At 36.5% G+C, this 22,817-nt stretch overlaps 1 protein-coding gene across 2 annotated transcripts in view; it reads left to right on the top strand.

Moving 5' to 3' along the window:
- DYNC2H1 (dynein cytoplasmic 2 heavy chain 1) overlaps positions 1-22,817 on the top strand; it is a 187,304-nt gene that overhangs the window by 84,021 nt on the left and 80,466 nt on the right. The window contains exons 71-76 of one of the 2 annotated variants that reach the window (XM_074816179.1): positions 2,986-3,051; positions 8,674-8,724; positions 10,846-10,923; positions 12,084-12,215; positions 14,144-14,216; positions 20,254-20,414. In XM_074816179.1, the coding sequence (XP_074672280.1) occupies positions 2,986-3,051; positions 8,674-8,724; positions 10,846-10,923; positions 12,084-12,215; positions 14,144-14,216; positions 20,254-20,414 (561 nt within the window). Of the gene's footprint in view, positions 1-2,985; positions 3,052-3,318; positions 3,395-8,673; positions 8,725-10,845; positions 10,924-12,083; positions 12,216-14,143; positions 14,217-20,253; positions 20,415-22,817 lie in introns of those variants that run through there. The other variant, XM_074816180.1, reaches the window with a different exon arrangement.

The raw sequence follows: 22,817 nt of genomic DNA, 5'->3' as shown, positions 1-22,817 counted from the left end.
TTGCCGTGCAGCTTCAGACTAATGGTCCATCGATCTTAGTATCATGTTCTGATAGTGGAGAGAACAAATAAGCTCCTCACACCATCAGCAATTCACTGCTAATGCTGCCTTTTATCCATGCAAATTTTTAAAGACTGCTGTGACACTCAGACTTTACCAATGTCTTCATAAATCATAGAATCATAGAATGGTTTGGGTTGGAAGGGACCTTAAAGATCATCTAGTTCAACCCCCCTGCCATGGGCAGGGACACCTTCCACTAGACCAGGTTGCTCAAAGCCCCGTCCAACCTGGCCTTGAACACTGCCAGGGAGGGGGCAGCCACAGCTTCTCTGGGCAACCAGTTCCAGTGTCTCACCACCCTCACAATAAAGAATTTCCTCCTTATATCTAATCTAAATCTACCCTCTTTCAGTTTAAAACCATTACCCCTAGTCTTATCACTATACTCCCTGACAAAGAGTCCCTCCCCATCTTTCCTGTAGGCACCCTTTTAATTATTGAAAGGTCCCAGTAAGGTCTCCCCAGATCCTTCTCTTCTCCAGGCTGAACAACCCCAACTCTCTCAGCCTGTCCTCATAGGGGAGGTGCTCATCTTGTGGCCCTTCTCTGCACCCGCTCAAGCAGGTCCATGTCCTTCTTATACTGGGGGCCTCAAAGTTGACCCCAAATGGTATAGCTGATACAAGTTTATACTTCATGTATGGCTAGTAAGTGAAGTTGTGCCAAGAAATTTTCCTGAGCACTGGAACTGGCCCACCTGTACTGCAAATTTGTCAAAATAGTTGCTGTCATAGATTTTGCCTGGGCCACTTAGCATTCTTCCAAACAATTCCCTTTCAAGTTTTGGATACTGAATCATCCAGGGAGCATTCTAATGGGCAGTTCGGATTTGGATTTGCTTGCAGACCTTGTCTGAGAGGATGAAAGAGTTGAATGGTGTGGCCTTCAGCCATTCCACGGCAGTTGTTCTTGGTATCATATGATGTTTATGGACGTATTTTATTTATCAATACAAACAGAACTTTAGTGCTTTGTGGAGTTTGACCCTGGTTACTAGTTGGGGCTTGTTTGCTCTCCAGTCCTACCCCTGTAACAAAACCAATAGTAAATACATGCAAAAATAAAATGTCCTTTATTTGCTTTAATTGTATCCTTGGGGGATACTTTGTACCATATGGTTTTGTAATTGAAAGAATTAATAAACCAGAACTATTTAAAGCAGCAAACAAAAACTTTCTGTATTGGTATCCACAATGATACAGATTATGCCAAGAGTTTGTTGTAGCTGCCATCATACATATCTGCAGTTACGCAAATCCAGTTCAAAGGAGCTGTGGCTCATATGAATTGAGTTCTATATAGCCGCTTGGTAGTTTCCAACATCAGTCATTCCAAAGGCAATTAAAGCTAGTAAGGATATGGTCTCTAAGCCACATACGTCCCTTTAGTCAGTCAACCATAATTCTGGAACCTAATCACCAGGTAAAATATTAAATAATACATCTGTATTATTTGAAATACAGATGCAGATGCAGTTGAAGTTACTTTTACTGCACATGAGCAAGCTTCCCAGAGATGATGAACATCTTGAACACCCTTAGTCAATACTTTTGTTCTTTGTTGTTATATCTGTCTGTTTCTGAGCTGATGTGTCAGGGTTGTAAAAAGGCATCTGTTTGAGAAAACAGTAATAATAAAAAGAAACCAAAAATAATTTGTCCCTCATGTAATTTTGGCCTCAAAAATATAATAGACATTGAGATGAGAAAGCCAATATCAGTCAAACCTTTCATCTTATACCTTATAACATGTACATAATATTCCCTAGAGTATGCTTCATCGTTTTTGTTCCTGTCCCTTCTGAAAAGTCCGATGCAATTAATTTTTCAGCAGTATTCTTGGTAATTTAATATTCTTCAGAGTGGTAATTCTCTGAAGCTAAGGACAAACAGGCTGTCATTTTGAGGTACACATACGACATATATGTGGGAAACCACACCATGGAAAATTCAAGCATTGTCAAGAATAGAATTGATTTCTATAGGAGTGCAGGTGTGTTGTGTTTATCAGCTGGCTGAGATGCCTGTGCTTTGTAGACTTAACCCAATCCCACGAATCATTGATTTTTCTTCTGTTCTTCCCTTTCACCCGTGTTTTATGCTTTTTAGTTATGTTTCACTTTCTTAAAAGGAAAATAAGAGTTACCACCTTCCTTATGCTTACTTAAAATTTTAATGAGAGAGAATATGTGTATATCTTCTATTGTCTGTAAAATACATTTTCCAGACTACAGCCAGACTTTGAAAATTGGAGGCCTCAGTCTGGGTTTCTGAGTGGTCCTGATCTTCCAGAGTATCAACTTCCAGTGTTTCACATTGACTTCATTACATAGTAATGTATGCTTTCCAGCACAGCTTTGGTAAAACACATCCGTGAAAGTTTCTGTTCATGGACATAGGAATCCCAGTTTTAACAAACCAATATTCTTTTAAAAATTATTATCTTGAATGTGTGCATGGTTTATTCTATGGCTCCATTAAATCCTTATTCCTGGTTTATTGCTCCAGTGCTCAGAGACTGGTTGAATTTCACGTGATGCAACAGACCTAGGAAAAAGTCAGAAGGTTACAGTTGTTTTGGGTTTTTTTTCAAAATTCTGTTTCAAAAATTTGCTATGAGATTTCAAGCATTTCCTATGCAGAGTTTAAAAAATAATGGATTCTCTTTCGTATGTTCGCTTTATTACAAATACCTGTTTTTTTGTTCTTCATGTGAATTTAGATGTGTTTAGATACAGGGTTTGGATTAGTGTTTGGCTCTAAGTTGCAGAGGTATGTAGCAATTTTGAGTTAGGATATGTGTCATTAAGTCACTACTGTGGAATTAGAGGTGTTTTATTAATGATATTTTGTTACTTATGAAAAAAGCAGAAAGGTGACTTTTGATGAATATATAAATACATTGTTACTGCTTTTATTTCAGGCTGATCAGCTAATGTTTGCTCTACATTTTGTACGAGGAATGCACCCTGAACTTTTTCAAGAGAATGTAAGTGCTAGAGGAGAAAATTGCCATGTGTTTTACTTAAACTTAATATGAAAAATAAATCAGTAAATAAAAAGTTTTTGTCAGTAAGTGTAGGACTTGAGATTTTAAATTTATATGCTACTATTTTTCTTATGATAGTTACTTTTACTTATGATAGTTACTTTTGGATGTTAACATTATAGTTAGTAGGTTCAAAATGAAAGTCACCATGAGAAAGGTAGGGTTCTGAAAAAGATGTTTATGGAGGGTTCTTGTGTTTTTTTGCAGACACTGTATCAGTGTTTCCTGCCATCATGTGGCTAGACATTTATCCATCCTTCCAGTTAAAGATGGATATTCCTTTATAAGTGAAGTGATGGATACACACCTGTTTCACTGTGACCAAGGGTTGCTGGTGCATCATGCCTTGATATTGAAATACAGGAAAGGAGTGCAAGATCTAGGGAGAAATTAAGTAAAAGTCTGATTCTGCAACCTGCAGTTGAAGACACTTAAAGCAAAGAGTCTTCCTGGAAGGTGAAATAACAAAGTTATCTCTGTGCATTTCAGCCACTGATTCTTCAGTGTCTAAGAAATTCCTGGACTAGTTAGTGATCATTAATCATTTGCAACAGTATCTTCAAGAGTGCACTTTACAGAGAGTGTCCTTCTTGTAAGTTGTTTGCTGGCCACTTAAGCGTTGGATTCTTTGCACCATAGTGGCTTATCTTTGAGACAAATGATGAACTCATCCTGGAATGGTTTATATTTTTGATAGCAGAGTGGGATGCAGTTGATATAAGTTCAAACCACATTTAATAAAAATGACTGTCCATTCAGTTTTCAGGCAAATGCTGCGTTATTAGCATATTCACATAAAAATGAGAGATGTCATGTGACACTTTTGACAATGGTCTGAATAGTGAAGTATAGTGAAGAGAGGGTGGAGTGTCTTTGCGTTAGAATCAGGGGAAAGGCCAACAGGGCAGATGTCGTAGTAGGAGTCTATTATAGGCCACCCACCCAGGACAGAGAGGTGGATGAAATATTCTATAAGCATTTAGGAGAAATCTCACGATCACTTGCCCTTGTTCTTGTGGGAGACTTTAAATTCCCAAACATCTGCTGGAAATACAACACAGCAGAGCGGGACCAGTCCGGGAGATTCCTGGAATGTGTGGAAGATAACTTCCTGACACAGCTGGTGAGTGAACAGACCAGAGAAGGTGCCCTGCTGGACCTCCTCTTTGTGAACAGAGAAGGACTGGTGGATGATGTGATGGTTGGAGGCTGACCAGGGCACAGCGATCATGAAATCTCTATTCTGAGAGAGGCCAGGAGATGGGGCAGCAGAACTGCCATCCTGGACTTCCAGAGGGCTGACTTTGACTTGTTTAGGCACCTGCTTGACAGAATCCCTTGGGAGAGGGTCCTGAAGGGTATAGGGGTCCAGGAAGGCTGGACACTCTTTAAGAAGGAAGTCTTAATGGCACAGGAACAGACTGTCCCCAGGTGCTGTAAGAGAAGCCGGTGCCAGAGAAGACCACCCTGGCTGAACAGGGAGCTTTGGCTGCAACTCAGGGAGAAAAGGAGAGTTTACAGCCTTTGGAAGAAGGGGCTAGCCACTCACAGTGATTACAAAGATGCTGTGAGGCTATGCAGGGCGGAAATCAGGAGGTCTAAAGCCCATCTAGTAATTAATCTGGCTTCAGCAGTCAAAGGTAACAAGAAATGTTTCTATAAGTATGTGAGCAGCAAAAGAAAGACCAGGGAGAGTCTCCATCCCCTGCTAGATGCAGGAGGAAACATGGCAATGAGTGATGAGGAAAAGGCTGAGGTGCTTAATGCCTTCTTTGCCTCAGTCTTTAATAACAAGACTAGTTGTACTGAGGGAATCCAGCCTCCTCAGCCAGAAGACAGAGACTGGGAGAACAACCCCCCCACAATCCAGGAGGAGATAGTCAGTGACCTACTGCATCACATAGACACACACAAGTCTATGGGACCAGATGGGATACACCCGAGGGTGCTGAAGGAGCTGGCTGGGGTGCTCGCCAAGCCGCTTTCCATCATTTACCAGCAGTCCTGGCTGACTGGGGAGGTCCCGACAAATTGGAAATCAGCCAATGTGATGTCCATATATAAGAAGGATCGGAAGGATGATCCGGGAAATTACAGGCCTGTCAACTTGACTTTGGCACCTGGGAAGCCAATGGAGCAGCTCATCCTGAGTACCATCACACAACACATGTGGGACAACCAGATGGTCGGGACCAGTCAGCATGGCTTTATGAAAGGCAGGTCCTGCTTGACAAACCTGATCTCCTTCTACCATAGGGCGACCTGCTTATTGGATGAGAGAAGGGCTGTGGATGTTGTCTACCTTGACTTCAGTAAGGCCTTTGACACTGTTTCCCACAGCATTCTCCTGGCAAAGCTGGCTGCTTGTGGCTTGGATGGGCACACGCTTTGCTGGGTAAAAAACTGGCTGGATGGCCGGGCCCAAAGAGTTGTGGTGAACGGAGTTAAATCCAGTTGGCGGCTGGCACTGGTGAGGCCGCACCTTGATTACTGTGTTCAGTTTCGGGCTCCTCACTACAAGAAAGACATTGAGGGGCTGAAGTGTGTCCAGAGAAGGGCAACGAAGCTGGTGCAGGGTCTGGAGCACATGTCGTACGAGGAGCGGCTGAGGGAACTGGGGTTGTTTAGTCTGGAGAAGAGGAGGCTGAGGGGACACCTCATCGCCCTCTACAACTACCTGAAAGGAGGTTGCAGAGAGCTGGGGATGAGTCTCTTTAACCAAGTAACAAGCGATAGGACAAGAGGAAATGGCCTCAAGTTGCACCAGGGAAGGTTTAGACTGGATATTAGGAAGCATTTCTTTCCAGAAGGGGTTGTTAAGTGTTGGAATGGGCTGCCCAGGGAGGTGGTGGAGTCCCCATCCCTGGAGGTGTTTAAGAGTCGGGTTGACATAGCGCTGAGGGATATGGTGTAGTTGAGAATGGTCAGTGTTAAGTTAATGGTTGGACTAGATGATCTTCAAGGTCTTTTCCAACCTAGATGATTCTGTGATTCTGTGAATGAGGCATAATCTGAAAATGCCTAAAATGGGGAATTTACTGGTTGTTTAGAGGCTACCGTGTTCCCAACAAAATTGCGGCAGCGCTTAAGTACTGCGAACCCTTATTTCCATAGGGCAGCACACATCTCAGTAATAACATGTTCCTGTCTTTGGGTATTAGTGTATTTTGTTATTTGGGTATTTAATATTATTATTAATGCTTTTGCCCAACACAGAGGTTCATAGTGAATTTACATGTTTTGGGTAAAATGGTACATCTAGTGGTGATTGAATTGGTAACTAAAATTGGTAACTAAAAAAAGCCTATCAAAATTCATCTGAGCAGGTTATCCTAGCCTGTCTTTATAGGAAACAGGAAAAAACCAAACCCGTCAAAGAAGCAATTAGTTTAATCATAAATTAATATTGTAAAATAGATCAGATTGTTTACTGCTAAAATTGCTTTCTCTCCATTGCCCTTACAGGCAGATGGGACAAGCTGTCTGAGATGTAGATGCCAAAGTTATAGTTGTCTATAGTGCAGTGAAATTATTCCTATAAAGTCTCCTTGCAGTAGAACCTTATGCACAATTGAGTCAATACAATTGCTTAAATGTGGCTGATTAGTGTGAGTCAAGACAAATTTAGTTATCTAAAATACCTACATGGAATGGAGAGACAAAGCTATGGCTCTGTACTGACTAGAAGCTGGAGACCAGAAGGATTATTAAATGGTAGTAGATGTCAATTTGCTAGAGCAGCGTCAGGTAAAAGGTAAAAATCAAATAATATATTTGAAGAAAGTAATGGAACTTAATTATATGAAGGATGTGGGTTTAAGATACAAGGTTTAAGAAAGGTTTGTTGAAACCTTTTGATGTTATGAATGCAGTGTAGTTTTATTGCAGATGTATGATTGAGCAAGCGAAATCCTGCAGTTTTTCAGCAATGAAGCTGCCTGATAAAAATAACTCAAATCTTGTTGGTAGAGGCATACTCTGGCTACTCTTCATTATTAGAACTTCCCTCATTTATTATTTTTTTCAACTTCTGAAAATACCTTGCTTTATCTTTCTAGTCCTTGAGTTTATAAATTCATGAAGGCAGCAACTTGCAAATAACTTTCTGACTAAATTAAAGCCTGGCTGCCGACGCTTCTTAAGTACTTACTGCTTTATGTGTTGGTTGCTATTGTTTAGCATGCATTTCCATCAGCTATTAGAGTTTTTAATCAGCTTAATCTAGGTTACATATAATGTACATTCCTGCAGTATCTGAGTACTCAAGAATTAAAACAGGCAAATAATATCAATAATTTCCTTACCTCTCTGAAAAGTAGAAGTTACTTTAATTAAATTGTTAAGAAAAGAGTGCTTGTGCAAAATATTTATTGAGGAGAATGAAGCTGAAGTTGTTATTCTTTTAGAGTTATTTCTTTTAAAGCTTTTAATGTGATGAAGCTAGAAATTGCTTATTATGCTGCTAGAGAATTTAGTATTCTAAGTCCCTGTCCCAAAAGAGTTCAACCTGCACTTATGAATTTTTTGCAAAGTGATGAGAAATTTATAGTACAACTTCAGCATTATACTACAGAATGCCTTGGCTCTTAATAGAGACTTTCTGAATCAACACGTATAGATTTTTCTGAGGTAGTTTTACATGTCTGTACATACTATACTTCTGCTTTTCCTCATAAAAATAATACACAATTTCTGGTTTTAAAACTGGGGAGCCTTCATGTATTTTTCTATGCATGAACATTTTCTTTGTCATCAGGAGAGGAGCATCAGTTTGTAATTGAGAGAGTTGTTTCAAGACTTGACTAGATTGATGGGTGCAAAAAGCTATGCTGGGGTCTGTAGTAGTTGATTGACTTTTTCATTTGGAATGTTACTATTGTCTTAACAATTAAAAAAAATTCTTTATCATAGTATTATAGATACTGATTATGTAAAATTTCAATACTTCTGAAATTTTTTAGGATGTTTCTTACCACCTCCAAATATAGGATTTCATCATTTCTAGTACATGTTTAAATACCTACATAATCTGTTTTAAAATGATTAAAAGCTGTCTTCCTGGATACAAATACCAAGCATAAAAGATTTAATCATACATAAATTCAACTTCCATTTCCCTTTCTTAACGCAATTATTCATGATACCAATCTATTATATTGTATTCCTCCTGTTCTGATAATTTAATCTTTTGGAAGTAGTTTGTTCTATGTGGGCTGCTGATACCCTATCAGGCAGTATGTGTGTCCTTGCCAGGCATGTATGTTACTTCTTGCTAGTCTATAGTTAGGCAGTCTGGGTAGCAGCTGTGGGTGCTGAAAAGCATAGGGCTTCTCCTTTTGTTTCTTTTTCTTATAAAGCAGTGCAGTCACTTAGCTTGGATTCTGCAAAAGGAATTACATACTGGTAGTATTACCTAGAGTTTTAAAAAATGTCTTATAATTCTTTCAGAATCTAGGCTTTAATTTGTTTATCTTCCCATTGTGCCTACATGCTACCACATGTTAATCCTTATTCTTAAAGGTGTCTTGTGACTTATCTGAGTTGTTCATTTATTCCTCCTAGGAATGGGAGACTTTTACAGGTGTGATCATTGGAGATACCATAAGAAAATCAGTAAGCTACATTTGTTTGTGTATTTTGAAATAAGGAACATTTACTTAAATCCTGAAAAATTAAAGTTGTATTCTTACTAACTGTTTAATTAGTTGTGTTCATACATTAAAGGAACAAATAACTTCTCACATAGTAATATAAAAATATAAAGACTTTTTGGACTTTCTGAACATGGCAACTCATTTTCTAATTTGCATAACTTTTTGCCTTTGTTCCTTTTTTTTTTTTTCTTTTCTGTTACCAGGATTACAATTTGTTTTTTCTGTGGTATGTTTGAGGAGGCTTTAAGCCCTCTTCTGTAACTAAAATCAGTGTTTCTGAATCTCTCTCTCCCAGTATCATATATGAATTGTACTTTTTGTATGAATTGATGGAATTGTCCACACACTTTGCTAACTTTGACATACTTTTTTCCCCAGCCTCAGAGTTCTACATCTGGAAATGTATTTTTATATTTTCCTAGGTGACAGATCTGGTTTGAGAAGCTTCTGTTGCATGGCTGACCAACCATGCTGTCGTTTACTAAGTGTCTCTCAATTCTACTGAATCTGTATACTTTCAAAATACCTTCTACCTTCCAGCAGAAAAGGGTAGAGAAAAAAGCTAAGCTTTCCATAGTCTTATTCATTATAGCCCTTCTTTGAACCAAATATTTTGACAAAGGTTTTGAAAGGTGTTTTTAGGAAACATGAGCCCAATCAGGAATCATGAGCTCAGTCTTTGCCTCTTCTTTTGCTAATCTCCTCCTTCATTCAAGGTCAGGCTACCTCATTTCCATCAGGTTTAGCTGCAGTTTTCATCATTCACAATTAGTTTTAACCTTTAGCCTTAATTAGATATTTATTGGGGTATCTTGTACCTCCAGTGATACAAGACCAGTGTGAATACCTTGGTTTAGAATATCCATGACACCAGCTGTGTTCACATGCATGCTGGCAGACGTGGCAAGTCACTTAAAACATGGTGTATTATTCAGGTTTTCTTACTTAGGCAGCTGATTGCTAAGAAGATCCTTAAATTTCCAATTTCTCTAGCCCTTAGATGACTCTACAGGTTTTGCATTTCGGTGTGAATATAGAATTCCCTCTTCACCTCTATGGAGTCTTTATAATTAATTCAATTAAATATCAGTGAACTTGGTGATTGTCAAGTATTTTCTTGCTGTAGGTCATTTTCACTCTATGTGAGATCTGATTGTATAATGGAATTTAAAACCAGTCCTACCTCTACCCCACCTAACACAGAACCCATAGATTTTTGAAAGATTGTGGACATATGAGATTCAACCCCAATTCTAACTGGAATGTATAGTGCAGACCCATCTCAACTTTATTCCTACAACTGCTTCCAAGTTTTCTACTTTTGTTCTTTCTCAGACTTCATAACCAATGTCTGAGACATCCTTTCATAAGAAAGCTTACCTTTTTTTTCTGCTGAACATTTAAGATTACTATTGAAGTTGCTCAATGGTTGAGAGATCCAACTATATTTTCATTCAGAGACTGTCAGACTGGTTAATGGGTACTGTAAGATGTTTTATAGAAAATGATATAGCGAATATAGAGATTCTACTGGAGCTTAAGCTATGTTGTTCATCCTTAGAATTTTGCATCTACGGAGCAGAAAAATAGAACTATGACCAAACTTTACCAGTGCAGAGATGTCCAGAAGTGATGCTTTGCCTAGTGAATTACCTCAGAATTGCCTTTTGTGTGAAGAACCATGTTCTTCATGACTGCTAATATGTGCAATGGAGTTATTTTTTGAAGTCAGTTGCTCACAGTGCATATACAGATAGCCAGGCATTTGAGTCACTTTTTTTTAATGGAAGAGAGAACTACTTAGGGTTGAGTGTGTCATACAGATACTCTAAATGATAAAATATTTCCAGGCTCAAGTGGTTAAGCAAATGTTAATGTGAACAGTATATCTCAAATTTAAATGCAAATTGGTAGCTTTTGTTGTGTTATGCCATTTATGAACTTAGCAACAGATCACAGAAAGATTCCTGTTGTGAATGCTATTTTTATTAAAAACATGGGTTTCACAATCTTATTACTGAATATACTGTTTCCAAAAATTTGTGTGACTTATGTGTGTAACATAACTTGCTTCAATAAGGATTCACAAAGAAGTGTTCGTGACCAGATTCCCTCTTGGATAGAACAGGACCGAGCCTGGGCAGTAGCATCTTTGAAGGTAAATATCACGTGGTGGGTTGAATTTAACTTAAAAGGCCTTTGGTTTTAGCAAATAATAATTTGAACGTGAATATTCAAATATGTATTTGTAAGATGGAAATATTTTGTTGTTTTAAACTCTTTATTCTATCTTCCATAGACCATGGGTTAAGATATACCCACTTGAAAAGAAAACCTGTTTTTTTTTTTAAATTTAATCTCATTTTTCTGAGCATTTTCAGGTACATCTCTACCCCATCTAACAATAAATTTCAGTGCATGCGAACGAACCTATAATCTTACTGATATTAGAGAATACTGTAAGCCTATCCAAGGTACTATAATTTCTATAGATAGAAAAATAGAGGAAAAGTTGCAAAGAATATTTAAATTGCAGGTTTCTCTTACATAATGACTTTCACGAACCGCTTCATATTGTGTTAAGAACCATAAACAGTTAATTGGGAAACTAGTTTTCTACTTATCAGATTTCTATGCACACCTTTAAAGGTATTTCAGAGTTTGTTATTGCTCAGATAAAGTAATTTCAAACTAAACCAAAACAATTTCTTGCTTTGGTTCATCCTGCAACAGTCAATGCTGAAGTCCTCTGATCCTGAAGGGAACTAAATGAAAATACTAGTCCTTGAAATTCTGTCTTAGGTTCTTCTCCTCCTGCATGTAGTTCAGCGGCAAGAAGGAAAGCCTTGACCAGTCTTTGGCAAGGACTTCTGCTGCTAAATCCAGAGTTCATTATTTTTCATTTCTCTTCACCAGGGATCAAGAACAGTTGAAATAATGGTGTGGCAAGCATGGTTGTTAGGGGGTTAAAAAACCAACCAACCAACCAACCAATCAGTAATTGGGTGAATCAGTATTAAGGAAAAAGGAAAGGACTACAATTGGGTAGAGCCCAGAGTTTAAAAACAAAGAATCTAGAAGTTTAAAAACAGAAATACAGAGCAAATACAGACAGCATTTCCAGGAAATAGGTAAACAAATGGTTAATTTTAAAATCTACCCTTTTCTTCTTTAACGCTAAGGATAAAATTGAATTATGTGATATGCACAAGTATTTACAGGTTTAGGGTCACAGTGGTATTTGTAAATTAATTAAAATATACAGTGTCCAAATAGTTATTCTTCTTTATTGTTAAATATGCATTATTTGTTTTGTAGATTTCTCTCCCAGGTCTCTATCAGACACTTTGCTTTGAAGATCAAGGTCTGTGGCACACTTTTTCTCAGAGCTCTGTTTGTGAACAAGACTTTCCTTCTACTATTGTAAAAAGAATTTCCATATTTCAGCAGGTAATCTTTTCATATTAAATTACTTTAAAATAATTATGAGTTCAGCATTGAAAGTGAGTTTTACATCTTCAGAATTTAGGCTTCAGGCCTGGTTGAATTATAAGCAGTGACAGTTATCTACATTGTCTTACAGCTCAACTATTTTATTTAGTCTAAGGATTTTTTTTTTCTATAATACATACTTAGTTCTCTCTTATTGGAGTCTTTTTTTGTGTTGGCATATTGGCTGCAACTGAGCATACACTGTAAGGCAACAACCTCTTTATTAATATTCACAGAATTAATTTATGAATAGGTATTAAAATTGTTTCATGGTTGCTTTGTTACCACAGGAATTTGTCAGGTTGTTGAGCATCACTAATTTAGTTCATCATTAAATGTGCAAACTCACACATCAGACTGAAAAACACAAAATGCAGTAGCAGCCACTGCTTTTTAGAATAATAGTCATGAAATACTATTCCTCCTGAAAGCTTGGTGGTTAACGAACCCACCAAGAATGTTCAAGAGGCAAGTTCCTTCCTTCACCCGGGAATCCTTCTCCTCTGGAAGAGAAAAATGACATCACTCTTGTGTTTATGGAAGAAAGGGTGTCGTTGCTTACTTTCAAATGATGCTGTGATTTTTCATTTGAAGTCACTTCATATAAAGTGAAGGCCTGTCCAAAGAAGGGATGGCGTATAAGACAATGTAGTTTCATGCTGGTTGGATCTTAGGGGCTCTCTATTTGGAGTTTTTGTGGAGGAGGAGAATTTCTAAAATAACATGCATGGAATTTAGGAACAAACCATTTTGGAAAGGCATTTGTCTGAGTCATGTTTGATTTGATGAAATGCAGAAGAGCAATTCTTATGTGTCCAGTGTATTGTCATAAAAATTCTGCATTTATAGGAAAATAAATCTGGAATGATCAGCATATTACATATCTAGTTCCTTGCATAGAAAGTATTAAGAATGTTTCTGTTGATGAAATATACTGAAACTACCTGGTTAGATTTATATGACACTCATAAGTTAGTTTCTTTCAAATTGTACGTTAAACTTAAAAATAGTGCAGTAGCACGTGGTGTAATCTCTGACTTAAAAAGTAGAACTTTCTTAAAAATTTAATGAAGTTAAATTTTTCCTCCAAAACTAACAACAGATACTCCAGACTTGGAAACTGGGATGATGTGATGGTAGGTTCAGAATTGTGGTTTACAGGTCTACAAGTAAGGGGGTAGAAGAAGGGGTGGTGATTTTAACAAATGTTTTCTACTGAAGTTGCATTACTTGCCTGTGGTTGCCTGCACTGAACTTGTGTAGGAAATTAACTGAAAAAGAAGTAGCAGGGAAACTGCTGATTTAATTTGTATCTGAATTGATTAGCTGTTCATGTTTGTAGTATTTTGAAGAATAGTAAAAACATCTGCCGTACTAGGACATTTGAAAGTCAAAATGTCTCAGAAAAACAAGTTAGATGTAAAACTCTAAAAGTGTACTTAAAGGAAATTATTTCAAAACTGATTATTTTACTGTATTACTGCACTGAAATCAGAAACATTAGTATTCCAGTTAGGATGTTGCTGCCTAAATACATGTATGGGATTTAGATTACCAGTATAAAGCTAAGTTTGCTTTCTGTCATTCTAGCTACCCACATAGCTACCTTTTTTCTAAAACATTGTAGAAAAAGTTCCAGTTTACAAATAGACATTAGCTGTAGATCTATCTTCTGATCCTATTAGTAGGACAAACTACTTACAAAAGAACAATTAGATTAGATTATTTTGGAAAGGAATGATCAGGTAGCTCTATATATTCAGAGAAAATAACTTTGTTCTAAAGAGAAGTTTAAAGAATTCAGCCTTCTTAGAAGAGTCTTGCTTTTTAAATTGCCACAATATACTTTTATAAATTCATCTCCCCTGAATATATTTTATTTTAAGGTACTTGTGGTCCAGGCTGTCCGACCAGACAGGCTACAGAGTGCCATGGCTCTTTTTGCATGTAAAACCCTAGGTAAGTTAATTTTTCACCAGGGTGTTTCTACACAATGATTAAATATTTTTTTTGGTCCTGTTTCTCTTTTATTTTATAGTTCTTATGGAGTTGCTAAGTTTTAGGATTTGAAAATATGCTGGTGGATTTGCTGATTTTGTTCTTGTGAAATATGTTAAAAAGTGCTTTTAAAATGGTTTGGTTTATGCTGCATAGGGATTTAAAATATAATAAAAGATCCATAGGATTCTTTTAATGAATTCTGGAAAACTGGAGTAATTAAGAAAGGAGGATAGCTGGTTTTCTAGAAGTTTTACACTGCAGCACTTTCCTTAAGACACAAATTTTCCAAAAAGATATTATTTCATTTAATGTCATTTACCATCTAAAAGCCATTAGGTTTGAGATTTTGTAGATTGGATCTCAAAACATCGTTTCATATTTTCAGTCATGTTTGTCAGTCTCTTGGACTGTAATACAATTTTTACTGTCTGTTTAGAAATACCCATGATTTAGAGTGATTCAATACTATGATTGTCTGTTTGTTCTAGTCTGTCTGTTTCCTCTCTGAGGTTTATTGTATCCAGAGTTTGGGACTTACATTGCAATATTGCAATACAGCACACCAAAGCCTTCAGTTTTTAGCAGTTAATGACAATATGCATATGGAAGATGAATTATGGGTGTCTCATTGGGGTGAACACTGTAGTTTTAAAAGTCATCTTCTGCATTACATAGGGACAAGACAGATTTTGTTGTTTTTAATGTAGTACGGTGTCAGGACAGAAGTGGGATTAACAGTAGAGAAAGGATTTAGATTGTAAAGACAGTAAATGTAAGTGGCAAAGGCTGTTTTTAATGTGGTAGACAATGAATCTGGAAAATTGAGTCATAGGCTGCCAAGGTAACATGGCTGGACTTACATTTCCAGTACTTGTGAATACCTGCAGTTTGAATAATCTTGAGATGGGTGATTTTGAGTGATAATGCAATAGATGAGTTACATATAAAAAACAGTGACTGTGGTAATTTTAAGTTCTTGACATACATGTCATTTCTTATTAGTATAACATTAGGTGTAAGTTTAGGTCTCTGGTTCTTACATTTTTAATGACATTTATGTGAGAGTTTATCTTGCTCCCTCTTTATGCTCTGTCTGTGGGCATTATTTGCTGATCAAAATTTGTTCCATGTCTGCCCCCAAGGCTGGTATTTTCAGGATTAAAGTTAGCCTGCTCTGTCAAACATTGTTAGTAGATAGAGAAGGTACTTTCATTACAGTGAGTGTACAGAACTCATGCTAACAATGTTCCTGCCTGTTGGAATCAAATGACAAGCACAATCTGCAGTAAGTGTGATTCAAAGCCCAGCAGAGACCTGAATGCAGAGTAAGTTTACTGACCCACTTACTGTCTTCCAAATCGTTGTGTGTTACATAAATTGGTTAGGTCTGTCTTGATACCAGTTCCTTGGAGGCATTCCACAAGGGAATGTTTTTTGGTGAATGAAACTACAGCCTCACTGAGGAAGTCAGAATACCATTGACTCCATTTGTAGGCAAGGTTTCATCCACAGATTTTTCATGCGTATCAGTGAGATTTTATTTTGAGATCATGTCATAAATCATGACTAGTGCTTTCCAACTCATAAAAGGGGTCACACTTGTATGAACATTTTTTCATATTTTTTCCTACCATGTCTTTTTCAGGGTCCTGAACTTCTTTTTTAAGAAGTCCTGAACTTCTTAAAAAACTGTTTCACTTAGTTCAAAAGGGAACTTAAAATTTCCAATCTCTTTTGGCTATTTTCCTGTGAGAAAAATGAGTTCCAAAAAAGCTGCAATAGCCTACAAGAAAGCCTTCCACTTCTTTTTTACCCAAATGTGAGTCTTTTCCTTTTTTCATCTTTTACATATTTTTTAAATTTATGGATGAAGGGGGATTAAAATAATTTCTTTTGAAGATAAATTTCATCAAATTTTCTATAAATGTATTTCATGGGCATCCAAAGTATGCTTATTTCTTTATTTTACATGCTATACTGAAATGCACCACGTTAGCAAAAATCATATTGACAGCATACTCCCAAATCATTTCATATCACTCACTGAGTTAGGTTTTTTCTTATCTGCTTTAACTTAATTTTTTGAGTCTGGCTACTTCAGAAATAGTATTTAAAGAGGCTTGATTTTAATTACCTCCATTTTCATATTCTTTAAAAAAGCAGTAGAGATATATAGAAAGTAAATCTGTTCAGGCTAAATGAGTATTTTATTCTCACAGATCATTTTCTATGAAGTAGACCAGAGCTCTCATGGTCACATTGTACCTAGGCCAAAATAAAATCACTTACCAAAACAAAAAAAATAACCTCTCCTACTTTCTATATTGGCATTGTTAATAGTAATAATACATTTACTGATATTTTTGTACATTGTTTCTCTGTGTACAGATCACCAACAGAAGGAATTTTAACAGGCACTTTGAGTTGAAGTTCCAGCTGCTGTAAATTGGTTTAATTTCATTGACTTTAGTAGAGAGATTTTGTGAAAAGTTGTTCATTGATTTTATGGGAGCTTCATCATTTATAAAAATTGTGAAGTTTGCATCCTGTGCCGACCTTTGTATTTATGTATCAGGTCTTTCTTTTTTCCCTTTGTTCCCCCCCCCCCCCCCCCCCCTTTAGACATTTTCTGAAAAGTTATTTGCTCTCACATACACTTTTTTTTCTCATGTCAGAATGTCAGTTAGGATAGTAAGATTTAAGAAATTCTATCAGAACGGAACATGGAAACAGAAAAGTATGTCAAGAATTCCCACTCTGCATAGTTATTATCTGGAATATTGTTTATTAACCCTGAAAACACCAGAGTCCTTTTTTTTTTTCCCAGTGTTCTAGAAGTAATCCTGGCTGTAATGGCCAGGAATAGACAGGGCTCTATTGTAGTTTTTCTATATTTCAGTTCTGTTAAGCTTCATTAAAACAAAAACCACCTTCAGCATACTTATGCTTTTTCTAAACATTGTGTCCAAGTTTCTGAAAAACCAAACTGTTTATGGAGGAAAATTTACACTGTATTAATTTTGTAAATGATGCATCTCAAGAGTGCTACAATATATTTGGCTAGGTAGTTACTCATTTACAATTGCACCTCTTCTAAGTTAGCATTATTACCATAAATACATTATTATAATAACTTAAGTTGCAGGTGTACACACATACATCTATTGTACAATCATAGCTTTTTATTCTATTCCCCAGTTAATGAAAGGCCAAGCAGTAGTCCCCAGTTAACATCGAGTTATGTAGGATACCAAAACTCTTAATCAGTTAATCTTCTCAGGGATCTGTGTGCCTTCTGCTTGCACTGCCAAAAATAATAATACAGCTAAAAGAGTCTCTGGTTTATCTTGATTGTAGTATATTCCATGCAGCTGTTTGTAGCAACAAAGCAGTTTTAGGAACAGGAACTGAAGAATGGTTGAACAGGTGGAGAGGTTTGTCAAGCATGTTGCCATCTTTGTCAATGACAAGAACATCGTAAGTCTATACTGAAACCTTTTGCAGTGACCAGTATTTTATGTCTCCAGGGTTTCTCAACTGGAAGTAGTAGCACGGTACTTAAAAGACCCAATAGATTTGCCTTATATGACCTTGTACATCTGTTCTGCATTTCCATGTAATAACAAATATCTGCAGCATTGCATGATACCCATTCCACAATGCTAATTAGTGGTCATAAAGATCTACATTTGTTTTTTGTATCCTTGCTGCCTGTTGACTTCAACAGATATCTTTCGTCCTGTATCTTTCACAGGATTTGAGACAGTAGTGAAGATTGTCAAAATTATATTTTTCACTGAAATAAAAGATAATAAAACTTAAAATTAACCTTTCCAAACCCTTACTTTTAATCAAATTTTAATCTAAAATTTGGTGTTAAGATTCTCAATATATCTTTATTGCCTATGTAGCTAGTGATTAAGTTCTAATAATGCTTTATGTAATCTTTTAATATTTATATTAATATGGAAACATTTATATTTTGATACTTCAACAGTGAAATAGAGTTACAGTGAGAGGGATTTGATGAGATGAAACTTGCTTAAGGTGCAAGACAGTGGTTTATAGCCCAAATATCAGAACACATCATGAGTACCTCTTCCTTGTTGTCTTCATCCACAGAAAGAAACATTTGATGTTGTTTTTTGTAATTACAGGCATAATGCTGTCTTCCATTTTCAGCATTGTAAACATTCTTTCATAAAAACCAACTAAAATAAATGTTCTTGCCCTACAGAATGCTGTCATGTTCTACTTCCTGATATTTTTCTTTTATTGTGTGGAGTGACTCAAATAGTTTGAATTATGACTGTAGTTGAAAAAAACTAAACCAATCTCTAGTTATATATCAAGTTTCATCTTTTTTCTTAGCTAATTTCTCTTCTTTCTTTCTTTCTTTCTTTCTTTCTTTCTTTCTTTCTTTCTTTCTTTCTTTCTTTCTTTCTTTCTTTCTTTCTTTCTTTCTTTCTTTCTTTCTTTCTTTCTTTCTTTCTTTCTTTCTTTCTTTCTTTCTTTCTTTCTTTCTTTCCTGTCTTTCTTTCCTGTCTTTCTTTCCTGTCTTTCTTTCCTGTCTTTCTGTCTTTCCTGCCAATAGCTTAGCTATTTCCATTTATTATGTCAGTGAAGGGAATGTTAAATCTAGAGTAATTTGCATTTTTGTAAAATGTTACTATAACCTCAGTTTGGAGGAATGATTAGAAAACTAATATGCAGGGCAGCTTTCGTTCAAAGTACAACCTTTTTTACAGGCCTTCTGAAAATGCATCCAAATTTGACCAATACAGGATTCATTGAGAAACAACTTGCAGATGTTTGTCAGACATTTTTGAGATTCTGACAGTTAAGAGTCCTTGAAGAGTCTTCCTCACTGAGCATGCTTCAGTCCAGCACTGCAGAGCCCTACTTTAATTTCAGTTTCATTTTATGTATCTTCTAGGGTTTAGGGCTTATTGGCAGTGAGCAGCAGAACTCATCAAGGGAGCTGCCCATATCAATTACCATATGGCCTCAGTTCATATACTTATCTCTGCTTATACTACCTCTACATGTCTAATAAATGTAAAATGAAAATATTTTCCAATATTAGTCTTGTTGAATTCTATTTTTTTTAAACATTTTGATTGATAGTGATTTTATCTGTTTAGTTGCATCCATTAGAGTCTCTGTACAGATACATACAGAGAACCCAGACCTCATACTAACCTTTGCCAACCTGACATGCTATATTCAAATTATATAGTATTGTTCTGTGTGGAGATAATAGCTCAAGTCTGAAAGCAGACCGTGCCCTCAAGTAAATGTGTATGGTGTCTTTCAGTAGGCGTGGCATAGGTGTCACTGATTTGGGCTCTTCTGTCTTACTTTATGTTGTGATTTCTCATTGCACCTAATACTTCACTATTTAAGGACCAGTCTAAAGATGCATTGAAAATATGTGGCTGACACTGTTTAAGCTTATGATACACTTATACACGTAGCTTTGGGCTTGTGTATAGATGTCTTGCCTATACTAGGTCAACGTTCCAGACATTTAAGTTGTGTATTAAAGCAAAAAATAGACTAAAGTAATTGTAGTACCAAGAACTGTGTAAAGTTAATGTCTAATAATGAAGGCTGTCAGGCCAACAAAGGAGAGAAGTTCTGCATGCGGACAAATATGCTGCAATTAGTTTTAGCAAATATCGTAGCTTCTCATATTCTTATATTCCAGCTCTTCTCTTTTTGTATGTTTTCTTGAAGACTATTCTCTAAATAAAGACTGCGGTTTATATTTGTCGAACTTGGAAGTCCAGGCGCCATTTTGGTGCTTGTGTCTTTTTCTTATCAATATAAGGTGCCTTCTACCTGCATATTGTAAGGATTTTTCTTCTCATTGTAGGACCATTTTTATGGTCTCCACTGAACAGAACTTTGACAGCCAGATGACCTCTAAAGTTGTTAATGAAGCACTCCATCCTGTGTAGTCACTTTATTTCCATAATAATTCTAATCATAGGAATAAAAGAATTATCTCCATTGCCTCTGAATTTGAAACGTCTGTATAAGGAGACTCTGGAAATTGAGCCTATCTTGATAATGATTTCTCCTGGTGCTGATCCTTCTCAAGAGTTGCAAGAACTTGCCAGTGTTGAAAGAAATACCGAGTGCTACCATCAGGTCAGTCTTAGATAAGCATAATGATTAAAAACCACAATGTGTAAAATTTTACAGTAGTATTATCTGTTTTACCTTGTTTTTTAAGGAAGTTAGTATGTAAAAACATAGTTTGGTGTCTACATGTTTGTTGTTCCCACCTATCTCACCACTAACTTCTGATTCCATTGGCAAAATGCATTGTAGAAGAGAGACACAATTAGTGATCCTCACAGAATCAGAATCCACACAAGAGGCATTCCTCCAACTTGGAGAAGGGAAAAATGAGAAGATAGACAGAAGAGAACAAGAGACTGAGAACTGGTAGACATGCTGAAACATTATTGTTTTTAGGTGAAGTAATCTAAATATGAAGAAAACCCACTGAAAACTAGACTTTTTCTGCTTATAGGACTTGCATATTTCTTTCTTCAACAGAAAACATAAATCAGATGTTCAGTGTTTGTGAATACTTGGGTATTTTGGGAAATTATGTAAAATATTTTGAGAAATTTCACAAGTAAATGTTAACCAACTAGTTGTTGGTGGGAGTTCTTGAACAGAACTTTTATTTTCAAGTCTTTTGAAAAAAAGTGTTTAAGATCGACCATGCAAGAAAGCCGTAAAATATCGAAAAGAGGCATACAACACTGAAATTATTTGCCCAGCCAATATAACAATTGTTTTTTGTCATGGTATACAACTTCTTCCCTGTTTTGCATTCAACACAAAACTGAACTGGGTGAAGATAATTTCTCTTTAGCAGACCTTAATCAGGAATTGTACTGTTAAGAAAACACTTTATATTTTCTGTGTCTGTTTCAAAATTGGATCTATGCAGAGGTGTTGAAAACTTTTCTTTTTTTAAGAAGAAATTTGCTGTAGCTGTTACATTCATAAAATAACCTAGGTTAGAAGGGACTTCTGGATCATCTACTTCCCTCCTGAGAGGGGAAGGTCCCCCCTCCAAGGATGGAGATCCCACAATATCTCTGGGCAACTTGTTCCAGTATTTGACCACTCTCGCAGGAGAATATTTTTCCTAATATCAAATCAGTGTTTCCCATATTACAACTTGTGTGCATTGCCTCATGTCCTATCACCATGTGCCTTTGAAGGAGTCTGGCTCTATCTTCTCTGCATTCTTCAATCAGGTTGTAGACAGCAAGAAGGTCTCCTGATTGCTTGGCTAAACAAACCCTGCTCAGTGTGCCCTGGCCACGTTGGTGGTCTGCTCTGGAGTCACTTCAGTATGACCATGTCTGTCTTGTACTGGGAAGCCCAAAACTGGACACAGTACTCCAGATGGGGTCTCACAGGTTCCAAAGCGAGGGGATGATCACTTCCCTGGACTTGCTGAAAGCTTTGCCTAATATGTCCCATTCTGGTATTGGCCTTTGTTGCAAGGGCCCACTGTTGATTCATATTCAACTTGTTGTCCACTAGGCCTTCCTTTTCCCCAAAGCTGCTTCCTAGGCAGACCCCAGCCTAGGAGGTTGGACTGTTGCATGGGGTAATTCCATCCGTGATGTAGGACTTCACATTTGCCTTGTTGAACTTCATGAACTGCCAACCTGTTTCTCCAGGCTCAAAGCTGAATCATCTGAAAGTTGTCCTACTAATGAGAATATTGTTAGTATTTTTTCCTGCACTTTCTCATGCAATTTGAATAGAACATAGAAAATCAGATTTTTCTTCTCTGTTTAATTATTTCTCATATGGGATAAAGAACAGACCACTAGATTTGTGTAGTGTACTACTATATTGTCTGGTGACTTTCAGTTATCTTCTTTTGGCTATTTTAAATTATTTGAATATTATACTCAGTTTTATTTAGGCAGAGGATATCTGTATCATCATATAAAAATAAGGCCCCAAGTTTCTTTGACTCAGTACAGTTTTAGGATAAAAAGACAGGATGGATTTCCTCCTAAGGTATATTTGATAAAGTTATAATAATCACAGTAGTTCTGTTTTGCTATAGCAGTAATGCCAAGACAAGACTTTTCAGATTGGCTAAGACCACTTTATTACTTTATTTTCAACTTGTTTGGTTTGGGGTTTTTCTAGTTCGCTTCCAATTAGATACTAAGGGAGAACTAAGGTTAGACTATCTACAGGTATTCTAACATCAGTTGTAGCAGTGATTGTGTCACAGAACAAGTCCTTTCTGTATTTTCAATTTTCACTAATTTATCTGAAAATTCAGTTTTGTATCTTTGCATTTCCATTTGAAGATCCAAATTTATTTTAGCAGCAATATGGTACTATAAAAAATGAAGAAAATACTGTTTGTTAAGCTATTCATATTTCCTAGTAGGAAAGACTGCAGCCTTAGTTTTTCACTCATCCTAATATGAAATTGAGTGTTTCTCTTCAAAGGAAGTACTTCTAACTTACAGTCAAAAGAAAAACTGTTCTCGTTTA

Source organism: Strix aluco, chromosome 2, assembly GCF_031877795.1.
Source record: "Strix aluco isolate bStrAlu1 chromosome 2, bStrAlu1.hap1, whole genome shotgun sequence".
NCBI classification, from domain to species: Eukaryota; Metazoa; Chordata; class Aves; order Strigiformes; family Strigidae; genus Strix; species Strix aluco.
The sequence above is the reverse complement of the archived record's forward strand: the minus strand, read 5'-3'. Positions and strand labels throughout refer to the sequence as shown.